This window comes from Myotis myotis, unplaced genomic scaffold, assembly GCF_014108235.1.
Source record: "Myotis myotis isolate mMyoMyo1 unplaced genomic scaffold, mMyoMyo1.p scaffold_m19_p_1, whole genome shotgun sequence".
Taxonomy (NCBI): domain Eukaryota; kingdom Metazoa; phylum Chordata; class Mammalia; order Chiroptera; family Vespertilionidae; genus Myotis; species Myotis myotis.
In genome coordinates this window covers 188344961-188370984 of record NW_023416313.1, presented here as the reverse complement: position 1 = coordinate 188370984, position 26024 = coordinate 188344961, and the positions used below count along the sequence as shown (strand labels likewise).

Sequence of the window (26024 nt, the reverse complement as noted above, 5' to 3'; positions counted from 1 at the left end):
TGAAGTAGCAACGAAAATATTTTTATGGTTGGGGGTCACCACAACATGAGGAGCTGTATTAAAGGGTCGCGGCATTAGGAAGGTTGAGAACCACTGATTTAGAGAAACATCAATATGAGAGAGAAATATCGATTGGCTGCCTCCCGCGCTAGCTACAACCTGGGATTGAATCCACAACCTGGGTATGTGCCCTGACCAAGAATTGCACTGGTGAACTTTCAGTACACAGGATGATGCTCAACCAACTGAGCCACATTAGCTAGGGCTATTTAGTGTTTTTAAGAAGGTGCTGTGGATTCTGCATTTAGATTTTATCCTATTCCAGAAAGACATGTAATTATTTTAGTGTGGAAACTATAGTGTGACCCTTGTGGCTATATCTTCTAATGTGCTCATCCCTCACTCAGACTAGCTATGTTTTCTCTGAAAAGCTCTCCTATTTCCTTTTTTTTTCTTTAATGACACTTGGAAATCCATAAAAATACTAATTAAATCTTTTTCTTAACCAGAAGTAAAAGAAAAATCAGAGGCTAAATGTTTGACTGGTGAAGTTTTCTAAAGGCAGCAAATAAATTTTTCTTGCTAATATACATTTCAGGAAAATTGTACACTGATAATTTTTTTTGACATGTGCTATATTTATAAGGTTTTTTGTTTTTGGTTGGTTTTATTTATTTTTTTTTAATATTTAACTATGGAGAGATTCCCAATCAATTTGGATTTGTCTTGCCAATATTTCTTATATTTTTCTTTTAGAGTGGAAAATTGGTCACTGCAGTATCGAACAATACTATTCAAGTCCATACATTTCCCGAAGGAGTTCCAGATGGTATATTGACTCGCTTCACCACAAATGCAAATCATGTGGTCTTTAATAGTGATGGTACAAAAATCGCTGCTGGATCTGGGTAAGACTTTGATATCAGAAAAGGAAATAATTCTGTTAAAACAGAATTGCCTCCTTCATTGCTTTCAGGGTAACATTTTCATGACTCTTTGTTCACTTAATTTTTGTATTAAAGTCTTTAACTAGTAAAGGTTTGTGAAGGCAAACTTGTGCTTATGAATTGAAATATGTATATTGCTTTGCAGACAGTCTATTTGGTAAATGATGAAAAAGATTGGTAAAAGATGATAATTTGATAGAAGATTTTAAAAATTATTTCAGGTAGAACTGGGCCTGTGCAGTCAGGATTTTTGTGGTTTCCCTTGAGGTTTATTTGTCATAGTAAAAGTATGTAATTGGTGAGTTGCCAAGGTGGAGTAAAAGGTACAGCTCTTTTAAAAATGGTTGTGACTGTAATTAATTAGCAAATAATAGAAATCTAAAATGTAATTATGGAAGCCACTTATGAAGCATTTTAACATAATGGGAAATCTGGACTTGTGTTTTTAGCATCTTTATAGAGCAAAGCTAAACGGTCAGTCATTAAATCTGACAAGTTGCTTTAAAGAATTATGAAATTTCTTGTGATTTTGAAATATTTGGGTCATAGCTTTTAGGAGAGTCTTTTGTATTGGCATTTATTCATGTACTTTACTCTTATTGTTCATAGTGACTTTCTAGTCAAAGTTGTAGATGTGATGGATTGCAGCCAGCAGAAAACATTTCGAGGACATGAAGCCCCTGTTTTAAGTCTTTCCTTTGATCCTAAGGATGTCTTTCTGGTAATAATTTTCCTTCTCTCTTTTTGCATTTTTCTTTATTATGTTTAAAGTTGTAAGAGAATTAGAAATTTTCACCCAGTTGATAAAAGCCACTTTGATATATTAATTGAACCAGTTTCCATATACTATTATGGCTGTAACTACAGAAAAATCTATTGTTTTATTCCTGCAGGCATCAGCTAGTTGTGATGGATCTGTCAGAGTGTGGCAAATTTCAGATCAGGTAAACTCATCAATTTGAATTGAAAACTTTTGCCCATTTCTGTAATATATTGAGTGTTATATATTGTATTATTTGGTCAAATTAATAATACTTTTTCTTTATAGTTTGTTTCTTTTGAGTAGCATTAGTAACTGTTATTGTGATCAAATTCCATAATCTAATGCAGAAGATCTAATGTCGAAGACTAATTGCTTTTTTACTCAGTTACAGGAAAATTTCATTTTTAGGTTTTATAAATAAGGGAAATTCAGTTATTATTAATTAATTACAAACTAACTGCCATCTGTTGGAATCTAGATATTGGGATACAAAAATAAAATAAAGCATGGGCCACACTTAGTTGGATTCACATAACAACTATTCTAACCCAACCTGATAAAATATTTTTTTTCTTTTTGTTTTTTTTTTTTTCCTTGTGTTTTTGTTTGTTTGTTCTTGACAAAAGTTCTAAAGGAGGTGTGAAGAAAGTGCTCTCCAGATTGGCAAAGGAGACAATTTATTCTTCCTGATCTATGAAGTTTATTTTTGTAGGCACTTTAAGATTTTAATGTAATAGGTGTTGTGTTTTTTTTGCGTGTGTATATGTATGTTTGTTCAATGAGTATAGTTTACTTATTTTACATAGGAAATGTTTCTTTAATTTAATTACTTAAAACTTGAGCACTTTACACCTCTGAAAGACTTAAAATAATTTAGATAAATCAAACATTGTCATAATTAGATGAAAGTGAATTAACTTGCCTTTTTTTCTGAGCTACATATCAATTTGAAGAATCCACCTATTAAATATATTCAGTTCTGCATATCTTTTGGGGAGAATTTTTATAAAGGGAAGTATTTTTTTTTTTTAATTAGACATGTGCTATTAGTTGGCCACTGCTACAAAAGGTCAGTGATGTGATAAATGCAAAATCAATCTGCAGACTTGCTTGGCAGCCAAAAAGTGGGAAGGTAAGTGACTCTAATTTTCAACCTTTTAAAAAAGTATTTGTTTCAGTTCTTATCAAGTTTGAATGTGAAAATAGTTTTTAAATCGTAACTATTTTATTTGAATTATAAATTTTTGAGCCCCAGGCCATCTAATTAATATTCAAATGCTATGAGAAACATTTCAGCTTTTTAAAGAATCTTTTTAGAGACTACATTTTGCATGAATGAATTACTTCTGTATTCTTTCATCCATGTTTAATGGAAACAGTCTTCTTACGTCCACTCTTACCATCAGTATTTAACATTTTGAAGATGTACTAGCAGATAGTTAGACACTAGAAAGCTATGGGAGGGTTTGGATGGAGGAAGGAGAGTGCTCATCTGCAAATGAAATGCTTGCATATAAGGAAATTCCAAGAAAATGAACTGGGAAAATTAAGGGAGCTGTAAGCAAAATTAATATTCAAAAACAGTAACAGCCTGGCCAGTGTGGCTCAGTGGTTGAGCATTGACCTATGAACCAAGAGGTCAATAGTTCAATACCTGGTCAGGGCACATGCCCGGGTTGCGGGCTTGATCCCTAGTTGGGGGCGTGCAGAAGACAGCGATTGATGTCTCTCATCAATTTTTCTAGCTTTCTATCCCTCTCCCTTCCTCTCTCTCTAAAATCAATAAAAACATTTTTTAAAAACCACAAACCAATAACAATCCTATATATAAATAATAGCCATTTAGAAAATACAGTGGGCAAAAATAAAACACTTATTTTCAAAAAACTTTTGTATCAAAAAAGATAAAATAACTAGGCATAATTTTATAAGAAATATGATGAGCTATATAAAGAGAACTTTAACATACTAGCAAGAGGACTCAAAGACTTGTTAAATAGAAAAATATATCCTACTCTTAGAAAGGAAATTTTTTATATAAATAAAGATTTAATTCTTCTCTAATTTATTCTATAGTTTGGACAACATTAAAATATAAAATATCAGTAAGATTTTTGGGGAAATCAGATAATGCTAATTCTAAAATCCAAATGGAAAGCTAAAGTCTTAAAAAAGAAAAATGATGGAGTCTAACCCAGTCCTATATAACATATTATGATGTTATAGGAGTTAAAAGTTTGCTACTGAATGACTAGATAGATACCTATTAAACAGAGAAATGGATCCAATATGTATGGAAATTTAGTGTATGGTAAAGGTGGAGAAAATGAGATTTAGTAACTGTATTGGCAAAGGGCATAAATATCAGGAGGTGAGAACCATTGAGGATGACCATCTTGGTGAATCTGCTTTATTCTGTCAACTTTCCTGTATGTGTGAAATATTTCAGAAAAGACAATTAATAAATTTAATAATATAAAAAGTAAATCTTTTTATATGATAAAAAATATTTCAGAGCCAAAGGACAAATGACAAACAGTATGACAGAGAGCTAACTTCATTAATATATAAAGAGTTCTTATAAATCAATAGGATCCAAATAGAAGGATGTGGGAATACCTTCCTAGTTGCTAGATGGGATGCTGCCCAATTCATGAGATTTATGAATCACTTAATAAAGTTAATTAGGTCTTCAAAAAAAAAAGACAAGGACATGAGCAGATAGAGTATAGAAAAAGATATACAGATGGCTTTTAAAATGTGATAATATATGCAACCTTTCATACTAAAGAGTACAAAATGAAGCTATAGTGATAGTCTATTTTTCACGTATGATATAATCAAAGATCAAAAGTAACATGAAAAGAGTATACCATTTTAAATTTCTTCTACTAGTCTATTTCTTTGGAAGAATACATAGGAAGATACATTTCCTTTTCTTAAGATTTTCAAGTATTCTGGCTCTATTTCTTTTCTTCTAATAAATGAGATGAATTTTTAGATCCAAAGGCCTTAGATACCTTAAAAAGTAGTATTAAAAACTTAGTAACAAGCATTCTGTTTTTCAATGCAAGCAGTGGAGTGACTATCACCCATTCTTTGCTTATCAAAATTTTAAGTAATTTTCTGAGTTCTGTTAGTTGCCAGTTAAAATACAGATTGGCTCTTATGTTGTGTAAGCTTGGGATGAATTTTCTGCCTTTTTTCTCTTTCAGTTTAATTTAATGTAAACTTTTGTTTAATCAGTTTATCTTTTCTAATAGTTACTAGCAGTTCCTGTGGAAAAATCTGTTAAGCTGTATAGAAGAGAAACTTGGAATAATCAGTTTGATCTTTCAGATAATTTCATCTCTCAGGTAGGTTTTGTAAGTGACACTTTCAATAGGCTAAAGGGAATATTTAATGCATACTTTGCCTAAATACAGTTGCAGTTAAATATTGTTAGAAATGGAGAATTCCAGTCTGTTGTGTATGTGTCCATCTTCTTCCCCTTAGCCTTTCTTCATTTAGCCAATAACTAGACAGTTTTTCCTTGAGAAATTTGATAAGAAAATCTTTTAATTTTTAAGAAGTCAAATTTAACCCGAACATAGTATTAGAAGACGTTATTCTCATGTTAGCAGTATTTGACCTTTATTTTTAAATGAGTTGTACTGAGACTTGTGATCATAGACTCTACAATTTTATTTTTATTTATTTATTTTTTATTTTTTTTTTTAAAGTAAATCTTTATTGTTCAGATTACTACTGTTGTCCCTCTTTCCCCCCCATAGCACCCCTCCACTCAGTTTCCACCTCACCCTCTTTCCTTACCACCCCCCCCACTGTCCTCATCCATAGGTGTACGATTTTTTTTCCAGTCTCTTCCTGCACCCCCCACACTCCTTTCCCCCTGAGAATTGTCAGTCCATTCCCTTTCTATGCCCCTGATTCTATTATATTGCCCAGTTTATTCTGTTCATCAGATTATTTATTCACTTGCTTTTTAGATTCACTTGTTGATAGATATGTATTTCTTGTTCATAATTTTTATCTTTACCTTTTTCTTCTTCTTCCTCTTCTTAAAGAGTACCCTTCAGCATTTCATATAATACTGGTTTAGTGGTGATGAACTCCTTTAGCTTTTCCTTATCTGTGAAGCTCTTTATCTGACCTTCAATTCTGAATGATAGCTTTGCTGGGTGAAGTAATCTTGGTTGTAGGTTCCTGCTATTCATCACTTTGAATATTTCTTGCCACTCCCTTCTGGCCTACATAGTTTCTGTTGAGAAATCAGCTGACAGTCATATGGGTACTCCCTTGTAGGTAACTAACTGTTTTTCTCTTGCTGCTTTTAAGATTCTCTCTTTGTCTTTTGCTCTTGGCATTTTAATTATGATGTGTCTTGGTGTGGTCCTCTTTGGATTCCTTTTGTTTGGGGTTCTCTGTGCTTCCTGGACTTGTAAGTCTATTTCTTTGACCAGGTAGGGGAAGTTTTCTGTCATTATTTCTTCAAATAGGTTTTCAATATCTTGCTCTCTCTCTTCTGGCACCCCTATAATTTGGATGTTGGTACGCTTGAAGCTGTCCCAGAGGCTCCTTACACTATCTTCATATTTTTGGAATTTATTCTTTTTGCTTTTCTGGTTGGGTGTTTTTTGCTTCTTCGTATTTCAAATCTTTGACTTGATTCTTGGGATCCTCTAGTCTGCTGTTGGATCTCTGTATAATAGTCTTTATTTTACTCAGTGTATGCTTAATTTCTAGTTGGTCCTTTTTCATATCCTTGAGGGTCTCACTAGATTTATTGAGGGTCTCACTAAATTTATCAGCGGTTTCTAGAAAATTCTTGAAAAACCTTATAACCATGGTTTTGAACTCTATATCCAGTAGTTTGCTTTCCTCCATTTCTGTCATTTTTGACCTGTTTCTTTGTCTCCGCATTTTGGCTGCTTCCCTGTGTTGATTGAGTGGCTTTCTGTGCTAGGTGACCTATAGGGCCTAGTGGCTCAGCCTCCCCAATTACCTGAGGTAGACACTCTTGGTGCACCCCTTTGTGGGCTTTGTGCACAGTCTTGTTGTAGTTAAGCCTTGATTGTTGTAGGTATCACATGGAGGAATTGACCTCCAGGCCAATTGGCTGTGAGAATCAGCTGTGTCTGCAGTGGGAGAACTTCTGTGCTGGAGACACCCTTCTGGGGCAAGATTTGCTTCAGTGGGGCTTTGGTGCTCACTGAGTCTGCCCTTTGAGTGTGTCCCTTATGGATCTGAGGAGTTGTAATCTGGATGGTCCCACTCTGACCACTGGGTACACTGGCTCTTGCATCTCTAAGGAGGTGCTAATTTAGCCTCTGCCTGAGGCTACCCAGCAGGAGCTATGGAGAGATCTGCAGATTCCTCTTCTTTGTTTGGGGTTTGGAGGTGCCCAGATGAGGCCCAGCTGTGAAGCAGTGCAAGCTGCTTTGGGACCTTGGGCCTTCTTTTGCATGTTCTGGGTTCTCTGACCCAGCCGCAGTTTGTTAGTTAATTTTAGATTGCAAAGGGTCAGGCCATTCATATGCAAAATCCTCTCTGCACAGCTTGGGTGGGGCGGGGTCTCAGGGAATCAACATGGCGGAGCAAACAGATATGGGTGATCCTCAGCCCTGCCCTAAGAGGCCCTGGGACTCAGTGTCCCACGTTAATCGCTGCAAGCACCTCTGAGAGAAAGCTGCCCTTGAGTTCCGCCTGATGCCAGACAGTCCAGTTTCTCCCCTTATGAGTCTGGGTCCCCAGAGACTCGCCCGGAACTGGAGTTCAGAGCAGTCGGGAGCCTGTGTCTCCCTCTTGATTGAAAAAGACAGCCGCGTCCTCAGTTGCCAGCTCTTTCCACGTGCGGCCCTCCGTACCTCTGCACTTTACTTCTGTACCTCCTCTGAGTCTCAGTGTGCTTTTCTGTTTCCTTCTAGTTGTAGAATTTCCACTCAGCCAGCCTTCCTGTGGTTCTGGATGATGTCCGTTTTGTCTTTTAGTTGTATTTTTGAAGTGGTTGTGCGAGGCAGCAATTCAGATGTTTACCTATGCTGCCATCTTGGTTTCTCCTGACTCTACAATTTTAGAGCAGGAAAAGTTTTTGGTCTGTATTCTCTCTCTCTTCCTCTCACTCTCACTCTCTCACACACCCATTTTGCAGTTAAGGGAACAGAGGCCCAGCAGTTGAGCAATGGCTTACTAAGGTTCACTTTACTTACTACTTCTCTTTATCTTGATAGTGACTAACAGGAAACCTTGTGTTATCTCTCTTTCCAGAATAATAACATTTTTCTAGTTTTTGTTTTTAAAATTGTGCCAGTATAATTTTCTCATGATAAATTAATAGCTGCTTATAATAGTTGAAACTTACTGAAAAAGAAAGAAGTAAGCAAGCTTTGTCTTCAGACCTAATTAGAAGTTACCTGGAATATATTGAATAAGGTTTATAAAAATTAGAATTTTGTAAGGTAAGTATTTAGTTTCAAATTATACAAAATTGTCATTTATTGTTTTTCTTTATAGACCCTCAATGTAGTAACCTGGTCTCCTTGTGGGCAATATTTAGCTGCAGGGAGTATTAATGGTTCAATTATAGTTTGGAATGTGGAAACCAAAGATTGCATGGAAAGGTATGATTCAATGTATCTTTTTTCTCTTTCTTGCTTATTTTAATTAGACTTTTGTTTGTCTTATGAAACATTTCAAATTTGTAATTATTAGATTGTCAAAATGCAAACAAAAACCTACTAGTGCGTCAAAGGTCATTTAACCTTTTTATTTATTGACTAGAGGCCCGGTGCACGAAATTCGTGCACTCGGTGGGGGAGGAGGGGTTCCCTCAGCTCAGCCTGCGCCCTCTCATAGTCCGGGAGCCCCGCGATCGGTTGCTCCACAGAGGCAGGTCCCACCCACCTGCTGCAGTGCCATCGGCCAGGTAGCCTGGGTCTCCCTCTGCAGGGCGATCCATCGCGGGACTCCGTGATGGATCGCCCCAAAAAGGTAGGCCCTGCCCACCCGGCCGGGGCTCCACAATGGATTGCCCCAAAGAGGTAGGCCCCGTCCACCTGGCTGGGGCGCCACGATGGATTGCCCCCGCAGAGGGAGGCCCAGGCTACCTGCTGGAGCATTGCCGTGGGGTAGCCTGAGCCTCCCTCTGCGGGGGCAATCCATCGTGGATTGGGCCTCCCTCTTTGAGGCGATCATGGAGTCCACCAATTGATTGCCCTGCTGGCCGGAGGCCTGGGCCTCCCTCTACGGGGCCATCATGGGGCGATGGCCGGGCTCCCGACCAATCGCATCACACCTGCCTTGGCTGGCCTGGGGCCAGTGGGTGTCATAGCATGGTCGTCCGACGGTCGTTCCGTTGTTCGGCTGTCTGGTCGATTTTCATATTACACTTTTATTATTATTTATTGATTGTTTTGGCCCTGGCTGAGTATTTCAGTTGGTTAGTATCATCATGATACCCCAAGATTGTGGGTGTGTTCTCTAATCAGGATACATACAAGAATCAACCAGTGAATGCAAAAATAAGTGGAACAACAAATTGATGTTTCTCTCTAAAGTCAAAAAATATTTATGGATTGTTTTATTTGACCATTTTATTTTTTAAATATTTTTAAATTACAGTTGTCATTCAATATTATTTTATATTAGCTTTAGGTTTATAGCATAGTTTTAAGACAATTGTAATTTACAAACTGATTCCCCCGATAATTCAGCATCATATATAATTACTACCATTTAACCTTTTCTAACTAAAATTTACCTGTAGAAATGTATAGTTTATATATTTCTTGACAGTGCCTTAAGAATTTACTTTTTAATTTTTAGGGTGAAACATGATAAAGGTTATGCAATTTGTGGCCTGGCCTGGCATCCTACTTGTGGTCAAATAGCTTATACTGATGCAGAAGGAAATCTAGGGCTCCTGGAGAATGTTTGTAACTCCAATGGAAAGGTATCAAGCAGTAAGGTAATAAGTAATATGGTAGAACAGTTTCTTCAATGTCTTTCTGTGGTTATATAGATTTGGAAAGCATCACAAACTACATTACTTTCTTGGAAAATTACGATTCACGTAACTATATTGGATACTCGGTAATGATTCTATTAGAAAGAAAACTGTTTAAACTTGTTTAGCCTAATGTTTTCCAAATATATTTTACTAAGAAGCTGTTTTTTCCTCCATATAGTGCCTCTTAATATCCCTTGACTTTCTAAGAAACACCTTTGTGAAATACTGTTTTCCTATCTAGGTATTTTCAGGATTGTTAGTTAAGTACTTTCCTGCTAAAAATTGTAAATCATCTTCTGAGCCTTCAGTGTGTTATAATGTTTTTGCTAATGGAGCGTCTTTATCTTCAATTTGTAAAAAATGCATTATCTTTGAAGCACAATAAAATGAGGTATGCTTGTAAATGTTTCATAGGTAAAAATTAGGTTAATAATTGTAACTTAGTTTTAGCCTATAAACTTTTTCTGCTCTGAATTAGCCTTAACTTTTAGAGTTCCCCATATATCTCTTATGCTTAGCCATGCAGTCCTTTTGAAGGCTTGCTTTAAACAGTCCATCTTGAAAAATAAATAAATAAATAAAAAAGAGAGAGAAAGGAAAAAGCAAGTCAGTCCACCTTGTTTTATACTTCCTTCCTTTTGTTCATTATTCTCCCTGCCTGGCAGATACACCCATTCATATTTCAAGTCTTGGTCTTCCAGTTGAAGATTGTAGACTTTATACATACACTTATTTCTGCTCTGATACCTGATACCTCAAACCCCCATTAAAACTATACTAAAGGAATTTTTAAAAATGCACAATCCATAAGGTTAAGGAAGACAGTTGAAGTGAAGATGGTAACTATTTTGGAAGCTGGAAAATAGAAGCATGATTGGAGACTACCTTTACCTTTTCAAAAAGTTGAATTGTAAGATGTCAGTTGAGGAAAACAGGTCTAGTTCAGCTTGCCTAGATGACTCCTCAAAGACTGAGAATTTCATAGCACTAGGTACTTCTAAAAGTAGGGCTGAAAACAAGCAAGTAGATTTCTCCAGTCTCAATATCAGTGTGCACAGCCTGGATAATTCCCCTCCCTCTCCCCCATACACATTCTGGTAGAATGCCAGAGATTTATTCTTTAGTAAAGGTAAAAATAGAGAAAGTCACCCTGACTGGGTCGCACAGTTTGTTAGAACATCATCCCAATATGCCAAGGTTATGAGTTCGATCCCCAGTCAGGGTACATATAAGAATCAACCAATGAATGCATAAATAAGTGGAACAACAAATTGATGCCTCTCTCTCAAGTCCTATATAATAAAAGGCTAATATGCAAATTGTCCCCTCAACCAGGAGTTTGACCAGGAGGTGGGACTGGCCGGCCAACCTCCCATGCACCCTCCCCCTGGCTGGCCTGGCCCAATTAGGGCAGGCCTGCCGGACCCCACCCATGCACGAATTTGTGCACTGGGCCCCTAGTTAATAATAATAATGATAATAATAATAATAAAAAGATTACTGATCTTATCTTTTTTAAAAAAAGAGAAAAGGTCTTTGGTCTAGGCATACTTACCAGTTTCGTGACATTGGATAAAGGGGGAAAATTGTACTGAAAGGGATTAAGTAAAAGTGTATATGCTGAAATGTTGAAGTTCCCAGTTCACTTTTATTTTATTTTTTTAAATATATTTTATTGATTTTTTACAGAGAGGAAGGGAGAGAGAGAGTTAGAAACATCGATGAGAGAGAAACATCGATCAGCTGCCTCCTGCACATCTCCCACTGGGGATATGCCCGCAACCCAGGTACATGCCCTTGACCGGAATCGAACCTGGGACTCTTCAGTCCGCAGGCCGACGCTCTATCCACTGAGCCAAACCAGTTTCGGCCCCAGTTCACTTTTATACGTGGGTCCCAGAGCAATGTCAGCCAGTCTTATGCTTTTTAGGCAGGAGGTTTGGAATCTTAGGAAAATTTGTTCAAGAAAAAACCTAAAGAAAGAGAAGGTTCTTAACTCCAGGAAAAACAAAATGCTGTAAAAGAAAGGAAACAGGATCACAATATATTACATCTGTAAAATGAGAATAGGAGTAATGCCAGCATCTAAAGCAGTGGTTCTCAACCTGTGGGTCGCGACCCTTTTTAGGGTTGAATGACCCTTTCACAGGGGTCACCTAAGACCATCGGAAAACACATATATAATTACATATTGTTTTTGTGATTAATCACTGTGCTTTAATTATGTTCAATTTGTAACAATGAAATTGGGGGTCACCACAACATGAGGAACTGTATTAAAGGGTCGTGGCATTAGGAAGGTTGAGAACCACTGTTATAGATCAATGCTCAACCAGAGCCACACAATCTGGGCCAGAATTTTAAACCAAACTATACGTCTCCATTGGCTTCACATTTCATTCACCCTAAAGGAATAATTTGTGCTCTCTACAATGTACCTGCTTACTATTTCACTTTTTGTTTTTTACTTAAAAAAATTATTGATGTGAGCGAGAGAGACATCAATTTGTTGTTTCACTTATTTATGCATTTATTGGTTGATACTTGTATGTGCCCTCACTGGAGATGGAACAGGCAACCTTGGTGCATTGGCTTGATGCTCCAGCCAACTGAGCTACCCCACCAGGGCCACTATTTCACTTTTAAAGTGATCTCAAAAACTGTTTACATTCAGTACATGGTATGTTCGTATTCCTAGGAATCAGTGATGAACTCTGTTGAATTTCTTTGCTTCCTTTGTTTTTCTATTGGTTCTATTTTGTTTACATCTATAAGCATCAAAAACCAAATAAACAAAACAAAACTAGCCTTAACTGAGGTAATTTAGAGTAAATATATCTTACCTAAGTAAATGAAAGAATGTCATAATTAGGGACTTGTAGGTGACTTCTTTTCTAGGGAATGACTTTGGGGAATAAAACTTGCCTGGTATTTGGGTATATGCACACTCTATTCCACACTCCTGGCCCATTCATAGACTACAAGGCATTTAAGATAAGGACTAAGTCTTACATAAATGTAATCCTCATACATACACTTACTAATTAATTATTCTACCAGGGCATTGCTTAATAGAGTTTATAGGTGCATATTAAAAGATTGCCTTTTGAGTAATTGAGCTTATCAAAATAGTTCACTAATATTTTCTAATTTGTATTCATTTGTTCAAGGTATCTAGCAGAGTGGAAAAAGATTACAATGATCTTTTTGATGGAGATGATACAAGTAATGCTAGTGATTTTCTAAATGGCAATACAGTTGAGACCCCCTCTTTTTCAAAAGGGATTATAAATGATGATGAAGATGATGACATCATGCTGGCTTCTGGTCGTCCTAGACAGCGAAGTCACTTCCTAGAAGATGATGAAAACTCAGTTGGTATGAATTGACTTGTGGATGTGATGATCTATCCTGCTGATCAATCTCAGTTTTTATTAAAACTTTTATTTAAAGTCAATGAGCTAAGTTTTTGCCTTAGCAAATTAGAAAGAGAAGAGGAAATTAACCCCAAGCAAGCAAAAGAAAAGAAATAATAAAAAGCAGAATTCAGTGAAATTGTCAATAATAAACTATTTAAAAAGTCAATTAAATGAAAAAGCTATTTCTTTGAAAAGATCAATAAAACTGATAAATTTCTATCCTGACTAATCAAGAAAGAAAGAGAAAACACAAATTACTGATATAAGTGCTGAAAAAGGGTTCATCACTATAGATCCTATAGATCTACACTATCCAAAAGGTAACCACTAGCCACATGTGGTTATCGAGCACTTGAAATATGGCTAGTTTAAATTAAAAGATGATGTTAACTGTATAAGGCAACCAAATTTTCAAGAATAGTATGAAAAAAGAATAAAATATCTTAATCATTTTTTACATTAGTACATGCTAAAATTATATTTTAGATGCAATATATTATTAAAATTATCCATGTTTTTAATTTTTAAAATATGGATACTAGAAAATTTAAAATTACGTATGTAGCTCACAGAATATAATAAGGATAATAGAATATTACTAGCAACTTTGCGCCCATAAATTCAACAAGTTAGATGAAGTGGACAAATTCTTTGAAAGATACAAACTCCCAAGTTAACTCAGGAAGAAATAGATAACCTGAATAGTACTGTATCTGTTAAAGAAATTGAGATTGTAATTAAAGCCCTTCAAATAAAATGCCTGTTGTAACAACTTACATACTAAAGTAACACATTTCAATGTTAACAAGTAAAATGCCAATGTACAGTGGTAAATTATGCTGCATTTAAATGTTATTGGGTTTATAGAACAGAATCATTTGAGAATGATTTGGTCTCAAGAGCTCCTTGTACTGCTATATATTGTTTTTGCTGGAAGTTTATGAAGAAAAATTAGTCCCACACAAATAAGTGTGGATATTCTTCTTTGCTGCTGCACCAAAAAACACATGAAAGCTTATTAAATATTATTTGCAATGTGAAATCTGAAAACTTTTAAATTTATTGATTTTTGAGACAGAGGGAGAGAGAGAGAAATATCAATTTGTTGTTCCACTTATTTATGCATTCATTGGTTGCTTTTTGTATATGCCCTCACTGGAAATCGAACCTACAACCTTGGTGTATCGGGGCCATGCTCTAACCAACTGAGCTATTTAGCCAGGGCTTGAAAACTTTTCAGTGAACTTTTTAACCCTGTTACATTAAAATCTATTGGTCTGCCTAGCTGGTTTGGATCAGTGGATAGAGAGTCGGCCTGCAGACTGAAGGATCTCGGTTTCAGTTCTGGTCAGGGGCACATGCCTGGGTTGCAGGCATGATCCCCAGTAGGGGGCATGCAGGAGGCAGCCAATCAGTGAGTCTCTCTCATCACTGATGTTTCTTTCTCTTTCTCTCCCTCTCCCTCCCTCTCTGAAATGAATAAAAACAATAAAAAAAATTTTTTTTAAATCCATTGGTCTAACTTGAGCTTTGAATTGATCTTTTACCATGTTTGACTTTGTAGCATATGCATAGGTAATTTGGTAAATACTGGTTCACTGAGGTTTTTGGACCTTCCTAATATGAATGCATTATCCAAAATATATTTGTTAGTATCATCACCAATCTCAACAGAAGTTTTTAAATATTGGGAAGCAATCAAGCTCATGGTGCCACGGATACAAGTTTTCCAATATTTTGATTTTCGTTTGTAAGCTCAAATTTTATCATTGGCCACAAATTCTATCAGCTATTCATTTTTAAGAAAATGTTTGCCAAAGACCCAGGTCTGCATAACTATAGTCTATCTGACATTCTTTTAAGTAACAATGGTGTTTCATGAAAAAAATCAATTCAGCTTACAACTCAATTGCTGAAATGCTTTTATTTTTTGAGACAACCATTATATTTATGTACACTTTTTATTTTAACAGAACATTTTTAAAAAATTTGTGCAGTGATCAAGATTTAATAAAATTATATTTTTGCTGTAATTGAGTGATGGCTAACAATGCATTGACCACTAATAGATTGGTGCTCCTGACTTGATTAATGCTAAGGCACCAGTAGTTTTACCCTCCAATGCTTTTGCACCATCACTGCAAATGTTAACAAAGTGAAAGGCAAATAGCCTGTTGGAATTACTAAGTTTGACTGAAAAGCTTATTAGATTTAATCATGCTTTTCTTTTTCCAGGTCATTGGTATTTATGGTTCTCTAATTATAATCTTTTGTATTTTAGATATTACAATGCTAAAAACTGGTTCTAGTCTTCTGAAAGAGAAGGAGGAAGATGATCAAGCAGAAAGCATTTACAACCTACCACTTGTAACATCCCAAAGGCCATTATATGATGGGCCAATGCCAACTCCCCGGCAAAAGCCATTTCAGTCAGGTTCTACGCCTTCACATCTCACTCACAGATTCATGGTAAGCCTTGGATCTACACTTAACTTTTAAATAGTTTTTCTCACTTTTAAGCATTTTACCTCACTATTAATAATTAGTTTGGTAAAAAGTATTTTTAAGCTCTAACTGGCTTGGCTTAGTGGATAGAACGTCGGCCTGTGGACTAAAGGGTCCCAGGTTCGATTCTGGTCAAGGGCATATGCCTTGGTTTTGGGCACATCCCCAGTGGGGGGCGTGCAGAAGGCAGCTGATTGACGTTTCTCTCTCATCGATGTTTCTAGCTCTCTCTCCCTCTCCCTTCCTCTGTGTAAAAAATAAATTATATATATATTTTAAAAAGTATTTTTAAAACGCTTGCTTTTTCAAAAATATTTTAAAAAAACTAGCCTGGAGCACTTTGGTTGATTTTAATTTTGTGGTTGATTTATTTTACAGTTAACTCACAGCCTTGGTCTTATTTCAACTTTATTTTTGAAAATTGTGTTAAAATTTGCTCTGCAAAATGATATATAATGAACTTAATAGAGAGTGGTTGAGCAGCCTTAGCATATCATTAGCATACTATGCTTTGATTGATTGAATGGACAACCGGACACAGCATATTAGGCTTTTATTATATAGGATTATGTGATACATCTATGAAAAAGTGCTATCTGCCCCCTTCCCCTCTCCCTCCACCCCTCTGGAATGTAAGCTTCCCCAGGATAAAGAGTTTTCTATTTTGTTTACTGATAGCACTTAGAAGGGTGTCTTGCACAGTAGGCATTAAATATGTATTTCCTAAATGGATGAATGAATATTAGTTTTTTATCTTAAGTTTCAGAGCTAAAAATGTTTAATATTTCACTTTGTTCATTATTTGAGGTTTTCCACTGAGAACTTTGCTGTCCTTTTTGAAAGGTATAGGCCTGGCAGAAATTTATATGTAAATATTAAAGGTGATGTTTTATTTTAATAACACCGCATCAATAATCATCAAGTAATAAATCTTAATTTTTGATTGTCAACTATTATTTATATAAAGTTATATTTGTGGTAAAGGAAAGAAAACACTAGAGCCTCTTAAGTCTATAGTGTACATCAGTGGAAGATAAGTTTCCAAAATTGATTTTTGTTGCTTTAAAATATACATATTTATTACTATAATATAAATCAGTTTATGGAACAAAAAAAAATGCTGTCATGTATAATGCTGTTTTTTAAATGACAGTAATGTAATTAAAAATATTAAATGAGAAATATTCTATTTCCTAGTAAATTTGTGTTTATATGTACTTTCTTCTCATGAAGATAGGAATAATTAGTTATTGTAGCTCTGATGTTTACTATTGTTATCTGAAACTATTTAGTGGTAGATAAGCTGTGGTTGCTCCTATAACTTAAACCTTGATGTAAATTGAATTATAATACTTGTTAATTTGTACCACTTCAGCCTACTGATTCTCAGAGTGTTGGTTTTTCTCAGACTTGTATTTAACCTTACATGTTTGTAGGTGTGGAACTCTATTGGAGTCATTCGCTGCTATAATGATGAGCAAGACAATGCCATAGATGTGGAGTTCCATGATACCTCCATACACCATGCAACACACTTATCGAACACTTTGAATTATACAATAGCGGATCTTTCCCATGAAGCTATTTTGTTGGCATGTGAAAGCACTGATGAACTAGCAAGGTAACTTTGAGATTATTAGGAAGAATTTGTTACTGTTGAACTGTTAGATACAGTTGTTGAAATTCAATACAAAAAGTTAATAAAACAAAATTACACCTTTTATAGTGTGGCATTTCAGAATGAAGAGTTTAGTATAAATACCAGCCCACCCATAATACCCCAGAACATGTCTGTTTTTGCCTGATTATCCCCATGTTACATTCTCTAACTACCTGTCAAAGTGACATGACCTGATTTGTAATGCAAGACATATGGGGCTGGGTTTTTTTTTACAAATGTAAATTTTTAAAAAATTTGGTTGTGATTTTTGTATGTATTTACAACCTAGGATCATACTTTGCAGATTTTAGCCTTCTTTTTTTGTTTTTCATTTAACATTATGTTGTGAGTATTTTCCTGTATGTTTAAATATTCCTCAATAACTTGACTGTTAATGGTTTTAGTATAGTTTATTTTAAGTATATTTCATAATTACTTTCTTAAAGACATTTTCTGTACTATGTGTATATAACAGAAAAATAAACTACGTATTTGGTTTTGTTTCTGGGTGTCATGATTAGTTATATATATAAAATACCTAATAGGAAAGTTTGATTGTTTCTGTCTTGTTTTCATTTTCAGCAAGCTTCACTGCCTGCACTTTAGTTCTTGGGATTCAAGCAAAGAGTGGATAGTGGACATGCCCCAGAATGAGGATATTGAAGCCATATGCCTTGGCCAGGGGTGGGCTGCTGCCGCCACGAGTGCCTTGCTCCTTCGATTGTTTTCTGTTGGAGGTGTTCAGAAAGAGATCTTCAGTCTTCCTGGGCCTGTGGTGTCAATGGCAGGACATGGAGAACAGCTTTTCATTGTTTTTCATAGAGGTAGATTTTTTTTTCAGTCTTTTAAAATTTTACCATAGCCTAAAGTAAATGGAAATCACTTGAGCTTTTTTCTTCTTCTTTTTTTTTTTTGGATTATATACCTCCTTTTGCATTTATTTTATTTATAGAAGAACTATATTCAGGAGAGAATTTCACGGAAGAGTTTGGTTAATTACTTCTATATCTTAAAAGAATTTTCAGAGTTTAAATGCCTCAAAAACTAAACTAATTCTAGTCTGATTGACCAAAACAGCTTTGAATGTGATTTTTTTTTTTAAAGTTACTGCTTTCTTTTCCTCACCGCATAGTCTCTCTTCAGTCCCCACCACTATGCTTAGACTGGATTATCAAGATTACCAATGATTTCTTTATGCTTGTTTTTTAAGAATAATTCTATCAGAAATCCTTTCTTGTCTTGACTTCTGTGGCGTTACTCTCTTGATTTCTTTTTCCTCACTGATACCTCTTTCAGTCTTTTACTGGCTCTTCTTCCTATACTGACCCCTGGAATGCTCTAGGACTTAGTCACAGTCCCTCTTCTTTAGTACTCTCTCTTTTTTTTTTCTTCCTAATACTCTTTATGTCAGAAACTTTAAGTCTTTTGACTGCTTAGCCGTGATAAGTACTACATTCTATATTGCTATTCTGAACATAGCAAATATAACGGAAATAAAAGTCTCATGGCCTTTTGATTTTACTTTTCTTTAAATGGTGGTTGCAACTCTAAAATTAATTTTATCACTCATAGGTAAAAAAAAAAAAAAAATGCAGTTTGAGAAACTATCCTGGGGAATCTCATTATGACCCATGTTTTTAAATATATCCATGAGTCTATAACATCTAAATTAATATCACCAGCCTTGATCTCTTTTGTTTTCACACTTGCCCACTTGAAATCTCTATGTAGGTTTGATACACATCTCAAAATTAACTTGGTCATGATAAAACCTTTGATATATTTTTTCCCTCCAAACTTGCTTCTTATTTAGTTAACCCATCTTGGTACAGCATACTATCAATTCAGCTGCTCAAGCCAGGAATGTAAGCATTTTCCTTGATTCTTCTCTTCCCCTTATCCCCCAAATCAACTGTCAGTAAGATCTTACCATGTCAGCTCTTTGGAATAACACATTCCAAATTTGCCTCTTTATCTCCTTCACTAAAATCCAGTCCAACCCAGATGTAATCTCTCAGGCTGTTGCAGTAGCCTTCTAACCAGTCTTTCAGCTTCAGATCTTGCATTCCATAATTCATTTTCCACATAGCAGCCTGGGTAAGCTGTTAAAAACACGAACCTCTTGCCTTAGCTGGTTTTGCTCAGTAGATAGAGCATCAGCCTACGGACTGTAGGGTCCCAGGTTCGATTCCGGTCAAGAGCATGTTACCTCGGTTCCTGGCCTGGGCCCTGGTCGGAGTGTGTGCAAGAATCAGCCAATCGATGTGTTTCTCTCACGTCGATATTTCTCTCTGTCTTTCCCTCTCTCTTCCAATCTCTCTAAAAATCAATGGAAAAACATCCTCTGGTGAGGATTAAAAAAAGAAAACAAAAACCCCTACAAACCTCTTCACTTAAATTCCTCTGATGACTTCCCTGTGCTTTTAGAGTAAAAATTAAATTTCTTATCACAGCTAACAGGGTCCTACATGATCTGATCTTTGCCGCCTCTTCAACCTCACCTCTTGCCACTTTTTCTGTTGTTACTCTTCTGGCCGTACTGGCTTCTTTGTGGGCTTCAAACTCACCAAGCTTTTTCCACTTTAGGAACTTTTCATTAGGTGTCCTCTGTGTCAACTATGGAGCTCTTCTTCCTAACATTTGGATGGCTGGCTCCAACTTACAATTCATATCTCAGCTTAAATTTTACTTTCTCGGAGGCCACCTCTGACTTGCCAATCTAAAATAAATACTCCTTCTGGCACTCGGTATCACCGTATTACTTTAAATCTTTGGTAGCACTTAGCATTTTCTATTCTTTCGTTTGTTTGCTTTTTAAAGTTCATTTGCTTGTATTCTCCGACCTGAATATGAATTTCATGAGAACAGTGACTTTGTCTTGTTTATCATTGTAGCCCCAGTGCCTGGCACATAATAAGCTCTCTGTAAATATTTCTTGAGTGAATGATTTACTACTTATAACCAAAGTAGTAGTCCATATAACATAGTATTCTGCCTCTACTACCTGAATGGTGCCTCATTTAATTGGGTTAGAATATAATTTAGACTGTATTATAGCTAAGTAACCTTTGATACCTGATTTATATTTATATTTTTTTACTAGGAACAGGATTTGATGGGGATCAGTGCCTTGGCGTTCACTTGTTACAGATGGGGAAAAAGAAACAACAAATTTTGCATGGTGATCCTCTTCCTCTCACAAGGAAATCCTACCTTGTATGGGTTGGATTTTCAGCTGAAGGCAAGACAAATTCATTTATTTATATTAAAGAGATTTTACAAGAAGAAAGTTGTTTCATGGTTTTTTCCTAATTAATTTCTTTTAGATAAATTGTTTAAATTTCTTTATTTCATTATGTTGGCAAAACTGGAAACTGAGATTGTTAGGCAAGGTAGCCATTGTTTCGGTACAAGGTCTCTTTTTGGTGAGTATTCTGATTAGAAAACTTATAAAGAGGAAATACATTTTTCTGAAAGTTTATTAACAGAACAAGGAGGAGATACAAATCAATGGTAAAGTTGTGGCTATCCAGCAGGTTCCACACAAAAATCAGGAATTTTCTATTGCTGTACTGTCTACTTTGGTAACCCCTAGCCACATGTGGCTACCGAACACTTGAAATGTGGCTAATCTGAATTAAGATGTGCTGTTAAGTATAAAATACTCTCCGAATTTTGAAGACTTAGTTAAAAAGAGAACATAAAATTGTCTTATTAATAATTATTTTATATTGATTATATATTAAAATGATTATATTTTTGGTATCTTGGATCTAATAAAATATAAATTAAATTTAACTTCACTTTCCCCCCTTTTCTCATGTGGCACTAGGAAATTAAAAGTTATACTTGTGCCTCACATATTTCTGTTGGACAGTGCTGTTGTAAGCTCATTTAGTAGTGGCTATGACAGATGATTTGAAGGATACTGATGATTACCTTATTTTAAGGAGCCTGTTAATCCTATTTCCTGGCTTAAATATTTCTATTATTGGAAATTCTTGCCCTTCAGTTACATCATTAGAAATCCCAGTCTTATCTTTTTCAACCATTTCTGGATGCATTTTCTGTTGGGATATTATTAGTCATTTATGCTTTAATAATGTGACCATTAATAACTTCCATTCATTTATCTTTTTTTCCAGTTACCAATAAGATCTAGACTCTGAGGAAACTGCTGTTTGCGTAGTGGGAGGGCTGTGAAGTCAGAAAAGAAAAGGGGTAATTAGGGAACTTGCTGTGTACTCCCTGAGATGGGAGCAGACTAGGTGAGAAACTAGGATACTTATCTTGGAGTTGAGGGACAGAACAGTAATAAGCCCAAGAAAGAGAAAAATAAAGAAGTGTACTAAAGACAGATTCTCTATATCCATACCTTGTCTCAAATTTTGGTATTTTTCCAAGTCGCTCTTAACCAAGGAAGCTTCAGATATAAGTTTAATTTATTTTTACTGAAATTGGCTTTTGAAAATATTGCTGTGTTCCAGCAGATGGCATAGTTTTCTTTGAAACTGTTAGTGTTTTCTCTTTATCTGAGTAAATTTCAGTCATATGTTAGGCTTTTTTTCCCTTTTCTTCTATTAGGTTTCACTCTATGTGGTTAATGAAATTTTATGAGAAAATAAACTTTGATTATTTGCCTTTTATTTTCTGTTCACTTTTGAATTAAAAGTTGAATCATTGGTATGTGTATTTAAAATAGCATTTATTTAAAAAATATGTAGCTATATCTCTAAGTGATTTGTTTTTCTATTGATGTATAGGTACCCCTTGTTTTGTGGATTCAGAAGGCATTGTTCGAATGCTTAACAGAGGGCTTGGGAATACGTGGACTCCTGTATGTAATACAAGAGAACACTGCAAAGGAAAATCTGATCACTACTGGGTGGTTGGTATCCATGAAAATCCCCAGCAACTGAGGTGGGCTATTAGAAAATGCTTTATAAAGTGTATTTTTATTTGTCTTTCCCCTTCATTCATTTATTTGCTTTCTGTATTCACTAAATTAGGGATTTGTTTATATTCCCTGTGAAGTTTTCAACTATTTGCTTGACTTGGAACTTATTGAGAAAAAAAAAAAGAAATTAAGTTTTTTAGTGTGACTATAACATCATTTCAGCCTGATAGAGAGGGGAGTTCTGGTTAGACATGGTACTATATCTTTTACCACCTCTAATTTTTAAATATGATTTAGAATTGGATGCATATAATGTAGCTGCTTTTTGAGATTTTTAGCTTAATTATTGCATTTGATGAGAGATTTAATAGTTTACTGCAGGTGTAAATTTTTCAGTCCATATAGCCCCCATTCAATATTGTGTTGAAGATTTCCCTCTTTTTTGACACCTGATATCTTCTTGGTGTAAGATTGTCAATGATATGTAAGTACTTGGTGAACAAAGAGGTTTCTGCTTTCATAGAGCTTATAGTTTGGGGAGACAGATAACAGAAACAACTAAATATTAATTACTACATGGGATAAATGACATTAATTAATTTGAGCCAGACCCATGATAGAGAATAATAGAAGGGCACGTTTTAAGCGGAGTGATCACAAAAGACTTGTTTTTGTGTGTGTGTTTTATGTTTTATTTTTTTATTCTTTATTGATTAAAGTATTACATATGTCTCCTTTTCCCCCCATTGACTTCTCCCCGGCCACTTCTACCCCCCAAGTGGAGGTAGCATTTAATATGAGACCTGGAGGCAAAGGAGTCTGTTACGGAAGAATGGGGTGAATAGCAATCCATTTAGAGCAAACAGCGTTTGCAAAGACCCTGAGGTCAGAAAAAACTTCATGCATTTGAGGAATTAAAAAGATCTAAATGTGGCTAGCATATAAGAATCAAGGGGTGGTGGGGGGCATAAGTCCAAGATGATATCAGAAAGTTAGAATATGTTGCATTATAGTCCATGATAGAGAAGTTTGGATTTTATTTGAAGTATATTAGGAAGCCATTCCAGGATTTTATCCAGGGGAATGGTGTAATCTGATTTATGCTATAAAAAGGAATATATGATGGTAAATGTATTGGCAGGAGTAAGACTAGAAATAGGAAGACCAGTTTTCAATAAGGGGACTTATCCCTTCTAGGGATGTTTGGAAATGTTGGGTATTGTTTTTAGCTGTTACAATGATAGGGGTTACTCTGGCATTTATTTATTTTTTAAAAAAATATATTTTATTGATTTTTTACAGAGAGGAAGAGAGAGGGATAGAGAGTTAGAAACATTGATGAGAGAGAAACATCGGTCAGCTGCCTCCTGCACACCCCCTACTGGGGATGTGCCCACAACCAAGGTACATGCCCTTGACCGGAATCGAACCTGGGACCTTTGAGTCCACAGGCCGATGCTCTATCCACTGAGCCAAACTGGTTAGGGCTACTCTGGCATTTAGAGAGCTGGGGCCAGGGTTGTTAAACATCTCCTAGTGTGTAGGATGGTCCTTCTCAACTACAGATTATCCCAAATGCTTTTAGTGCCTTCTTTGAGAAACACTGAGGAAGGTGTTGTCCTCATCTAGCTGAGCTGAAACAATGGCTGGAACTAGTGTGGGGGCAGTGGAAATGATGAGAAGCAGATGCCAGAAAGAAACAGTAGAATTTGCTATTAGATTGGGGATTGGAAGTGAGAGAAGAATCAATAATGACATCCATATTTCTAGTTAAGAGCAACTAGATGGATAAGAGAGATGAAAGTGAATTTTCTCTTGGGTGTGTTAAGTTTGAAATGCAAAGTATCCAAAAGTGCTATCAAGAAGGTGTTGGATATATAATTCAAATTCAGAGGAGAAATTTTGGCTGGAGATATAAATTTGGGAGTCATTAGAATATAGAAGGTATTTAAAGTCATAGTAATAAATTAGATGACTTAAAGAAAAAGGGGAAAAGGTATCAGAACCCAACCCTAAGAAATTCCAACATTTAGAGGTTAGTATTAGTAGGAACTTTTGCATGAAAAACAAAAAGGATTAGCCAGACAAGTAAGAGAGAAGTCATCTGAAGAGGGTCATGTAATAGACACTCTTAAGTGGAGACTATTTCAAGAAAAAGGTAGTAGTGAAGAGACACTTCCTTTTGTGGGTGGTGGCGAAGCAGAGTGAACGCCATGAAGGCCTCGAGCACACTTCGAGAATACAAGGTGGTGGGGCGCTGTCTGCCCACCCCCAAGTGCCACACACCAACCCTCTACCACATGCGCATCTTTGCACCTAGCCACGTTGTTGCCAAGTCCCGCTTCTGGTACTTTGTGTCTCAACTGAAGAAGATGAAGTCTTCAGGGGAATCATTTACTGTGGGCAGGTGTCCAAAAAAATCCCCCCTTTGGCATGTGGCTGCGCCACAGCTCCCGCAGTGGCACCCGTAACATGTACCGGGAGTACCGGGACCTGACCTCCACAGCCGCCATTACCCAGTGCTATGGGGGACCAGCACCGTGCCCGTGCCCACTTAATCCAGACCATGAAGGTGGAGGAGATTGCAGCCAGCAAGGGCCGCCATCCAGCAGTCAAGCAGTTCCATGACTCTAAGATCAAGTTCCCGTTGCCACACCAGGTCCTTCGTTGCCAGCACAAGCCACACTTCACCACCAAGAGGCCCAATACCTTCTTTTAGATGCAGGGCCTCTCTGTCCCTTGATCTGTCCAAATAAACTCTTTGGGGCGGGGGGGGGGGGGGCGGGGGGGAGAGTCAGTAGTGAGAATGGGAAATAAAAACGGCTGTCAAATATATATAAAAAGATGAATACCAATCAAAACCAAAAAGAGAATTCTCTTTTTACCTACCAAATTGGAAAAATATAAAAATTTGATAACACTTTTAGTGTTGGTGAGGCTGTGGTGAAATAATCACATTTATATGTTGCTGATGGAGTACGCATTGTTTAAAATCCCCTTGGAAGGCAAATTGTCAAGAACTACCAGAATTAGAAATGCATATGCCCTTTTACCCAATAATTCTGCTTGTAGGATTTGTCCTAGAGATACACTAATGCTTGATATTTAACGTATGATCCATGGACAGCATCAGCAGTGTTAGAATTTCTGAATCTCCCATCAGACATACTGAATGAGAACCTGCATTTTAACAAGATCTTTAGGTGATTTGTGTGCACATTAAAGTTCAAGAAATACTGTTTTGAGCAAATGTGGGAAATGAAACATGTAGAAGGTATCCTGCAGGGAAGGATACTTACTATTAGCAAAAGATTGGAAACCTAAATTTTCTTTAGAATAGAGAAATAAATTCTGTACATTTATATACTAGAGTACTATGTAATTTTTTAAAAGGTGAAGCAAATCATATTGTGATAGTGACATGTATCCAGAATATATAAAGAACTCTTACAGCTCAAAAAAAGACAGTTAAAAAATAGGCAAAGGATTTTGAATAGATGTTTCTCCAAAAAAATATATATATAAGCATATGAAAAGATATTCAGCATCAGGGAAATGCAAATCAACACCAAAGAGATACCACCTCACATACACTAGGATGCTATCATCCAAAAAAACAAGATAACAAGTGTTGGTGAGGATGCAGAGAAATTGGGATCCTCAACCATCACTGGGTGGGGATGTAAGATGGTAGATTTGGGCAGTTCCAAAAGGTTAAATGCGGAGTTACCATATGACCCAGTTGTTTCTCTCCTAGGTATATACCCAAGAGAATTGAAGACACATCCATACAAAAATTTATAATTGAATGTTCATCATAGATTC

General features: G+C 36.1%; 1 protein-coding gene and 1 pseudogene across 3 annotated transcripts in view; both read left to right on the top strand.

Moving 5' to 3' along the window:
* Window positions 1–26024, top strand: part of WDHD1 (WD repeat and HMG-box DNA binding protein 1) — a 55768-nt gene that overhangs the window by 12378 nt on the left and 17366 nt on the right. For all 3 annotated transcript variants that reach the window (XM_036307746.1, XM_036307754.1, XM_036307763.1), the window contains 13 exons: window positions 757–908; window positions 1557–1668; window positions 1841–1891; window positions 2747–2842; window positions 4974–5066; window positions 8224–8330; window positions 9535–9676; window positions 12889–13096; window positions 15419–15606; window positions 17079–17263; window positions 17885–18126; window positions 20406–20543; window positions 22066–22222. In XM_036307746.1, coding sequence (XP_036163639.1) covers window positions 757–908; window positions 1557–1668; window positions 1841–1891; window positions 2747–2842; window positions 4974–5066; window positions 8224–8330; window positions 9535–9676; window positions 12889–13096; window positions 15419–15606; window positions 17079–17263; window positions 17885–18126; window positions 20406–20543; window positions 22066–22222 — 1871 coding nt within the window. The remainder of the gene's footprint in view (window positions 1–756; window positions 909–1556; window positions 1669–1840; window positions 1892–2746; window positions 2843–4973; window positions 5067–8223; window positions 8331–9534; window positions 9677–12888; window positions 13097–15418; window positions 15607–17078; window positions 17264–17884; window positions 18127–20405; window positions 20544–22065; window positions 22223–26024) is intronic.
* Window positions 23600–24941, top strand: LOC118655669 (annotated as a pseudogene).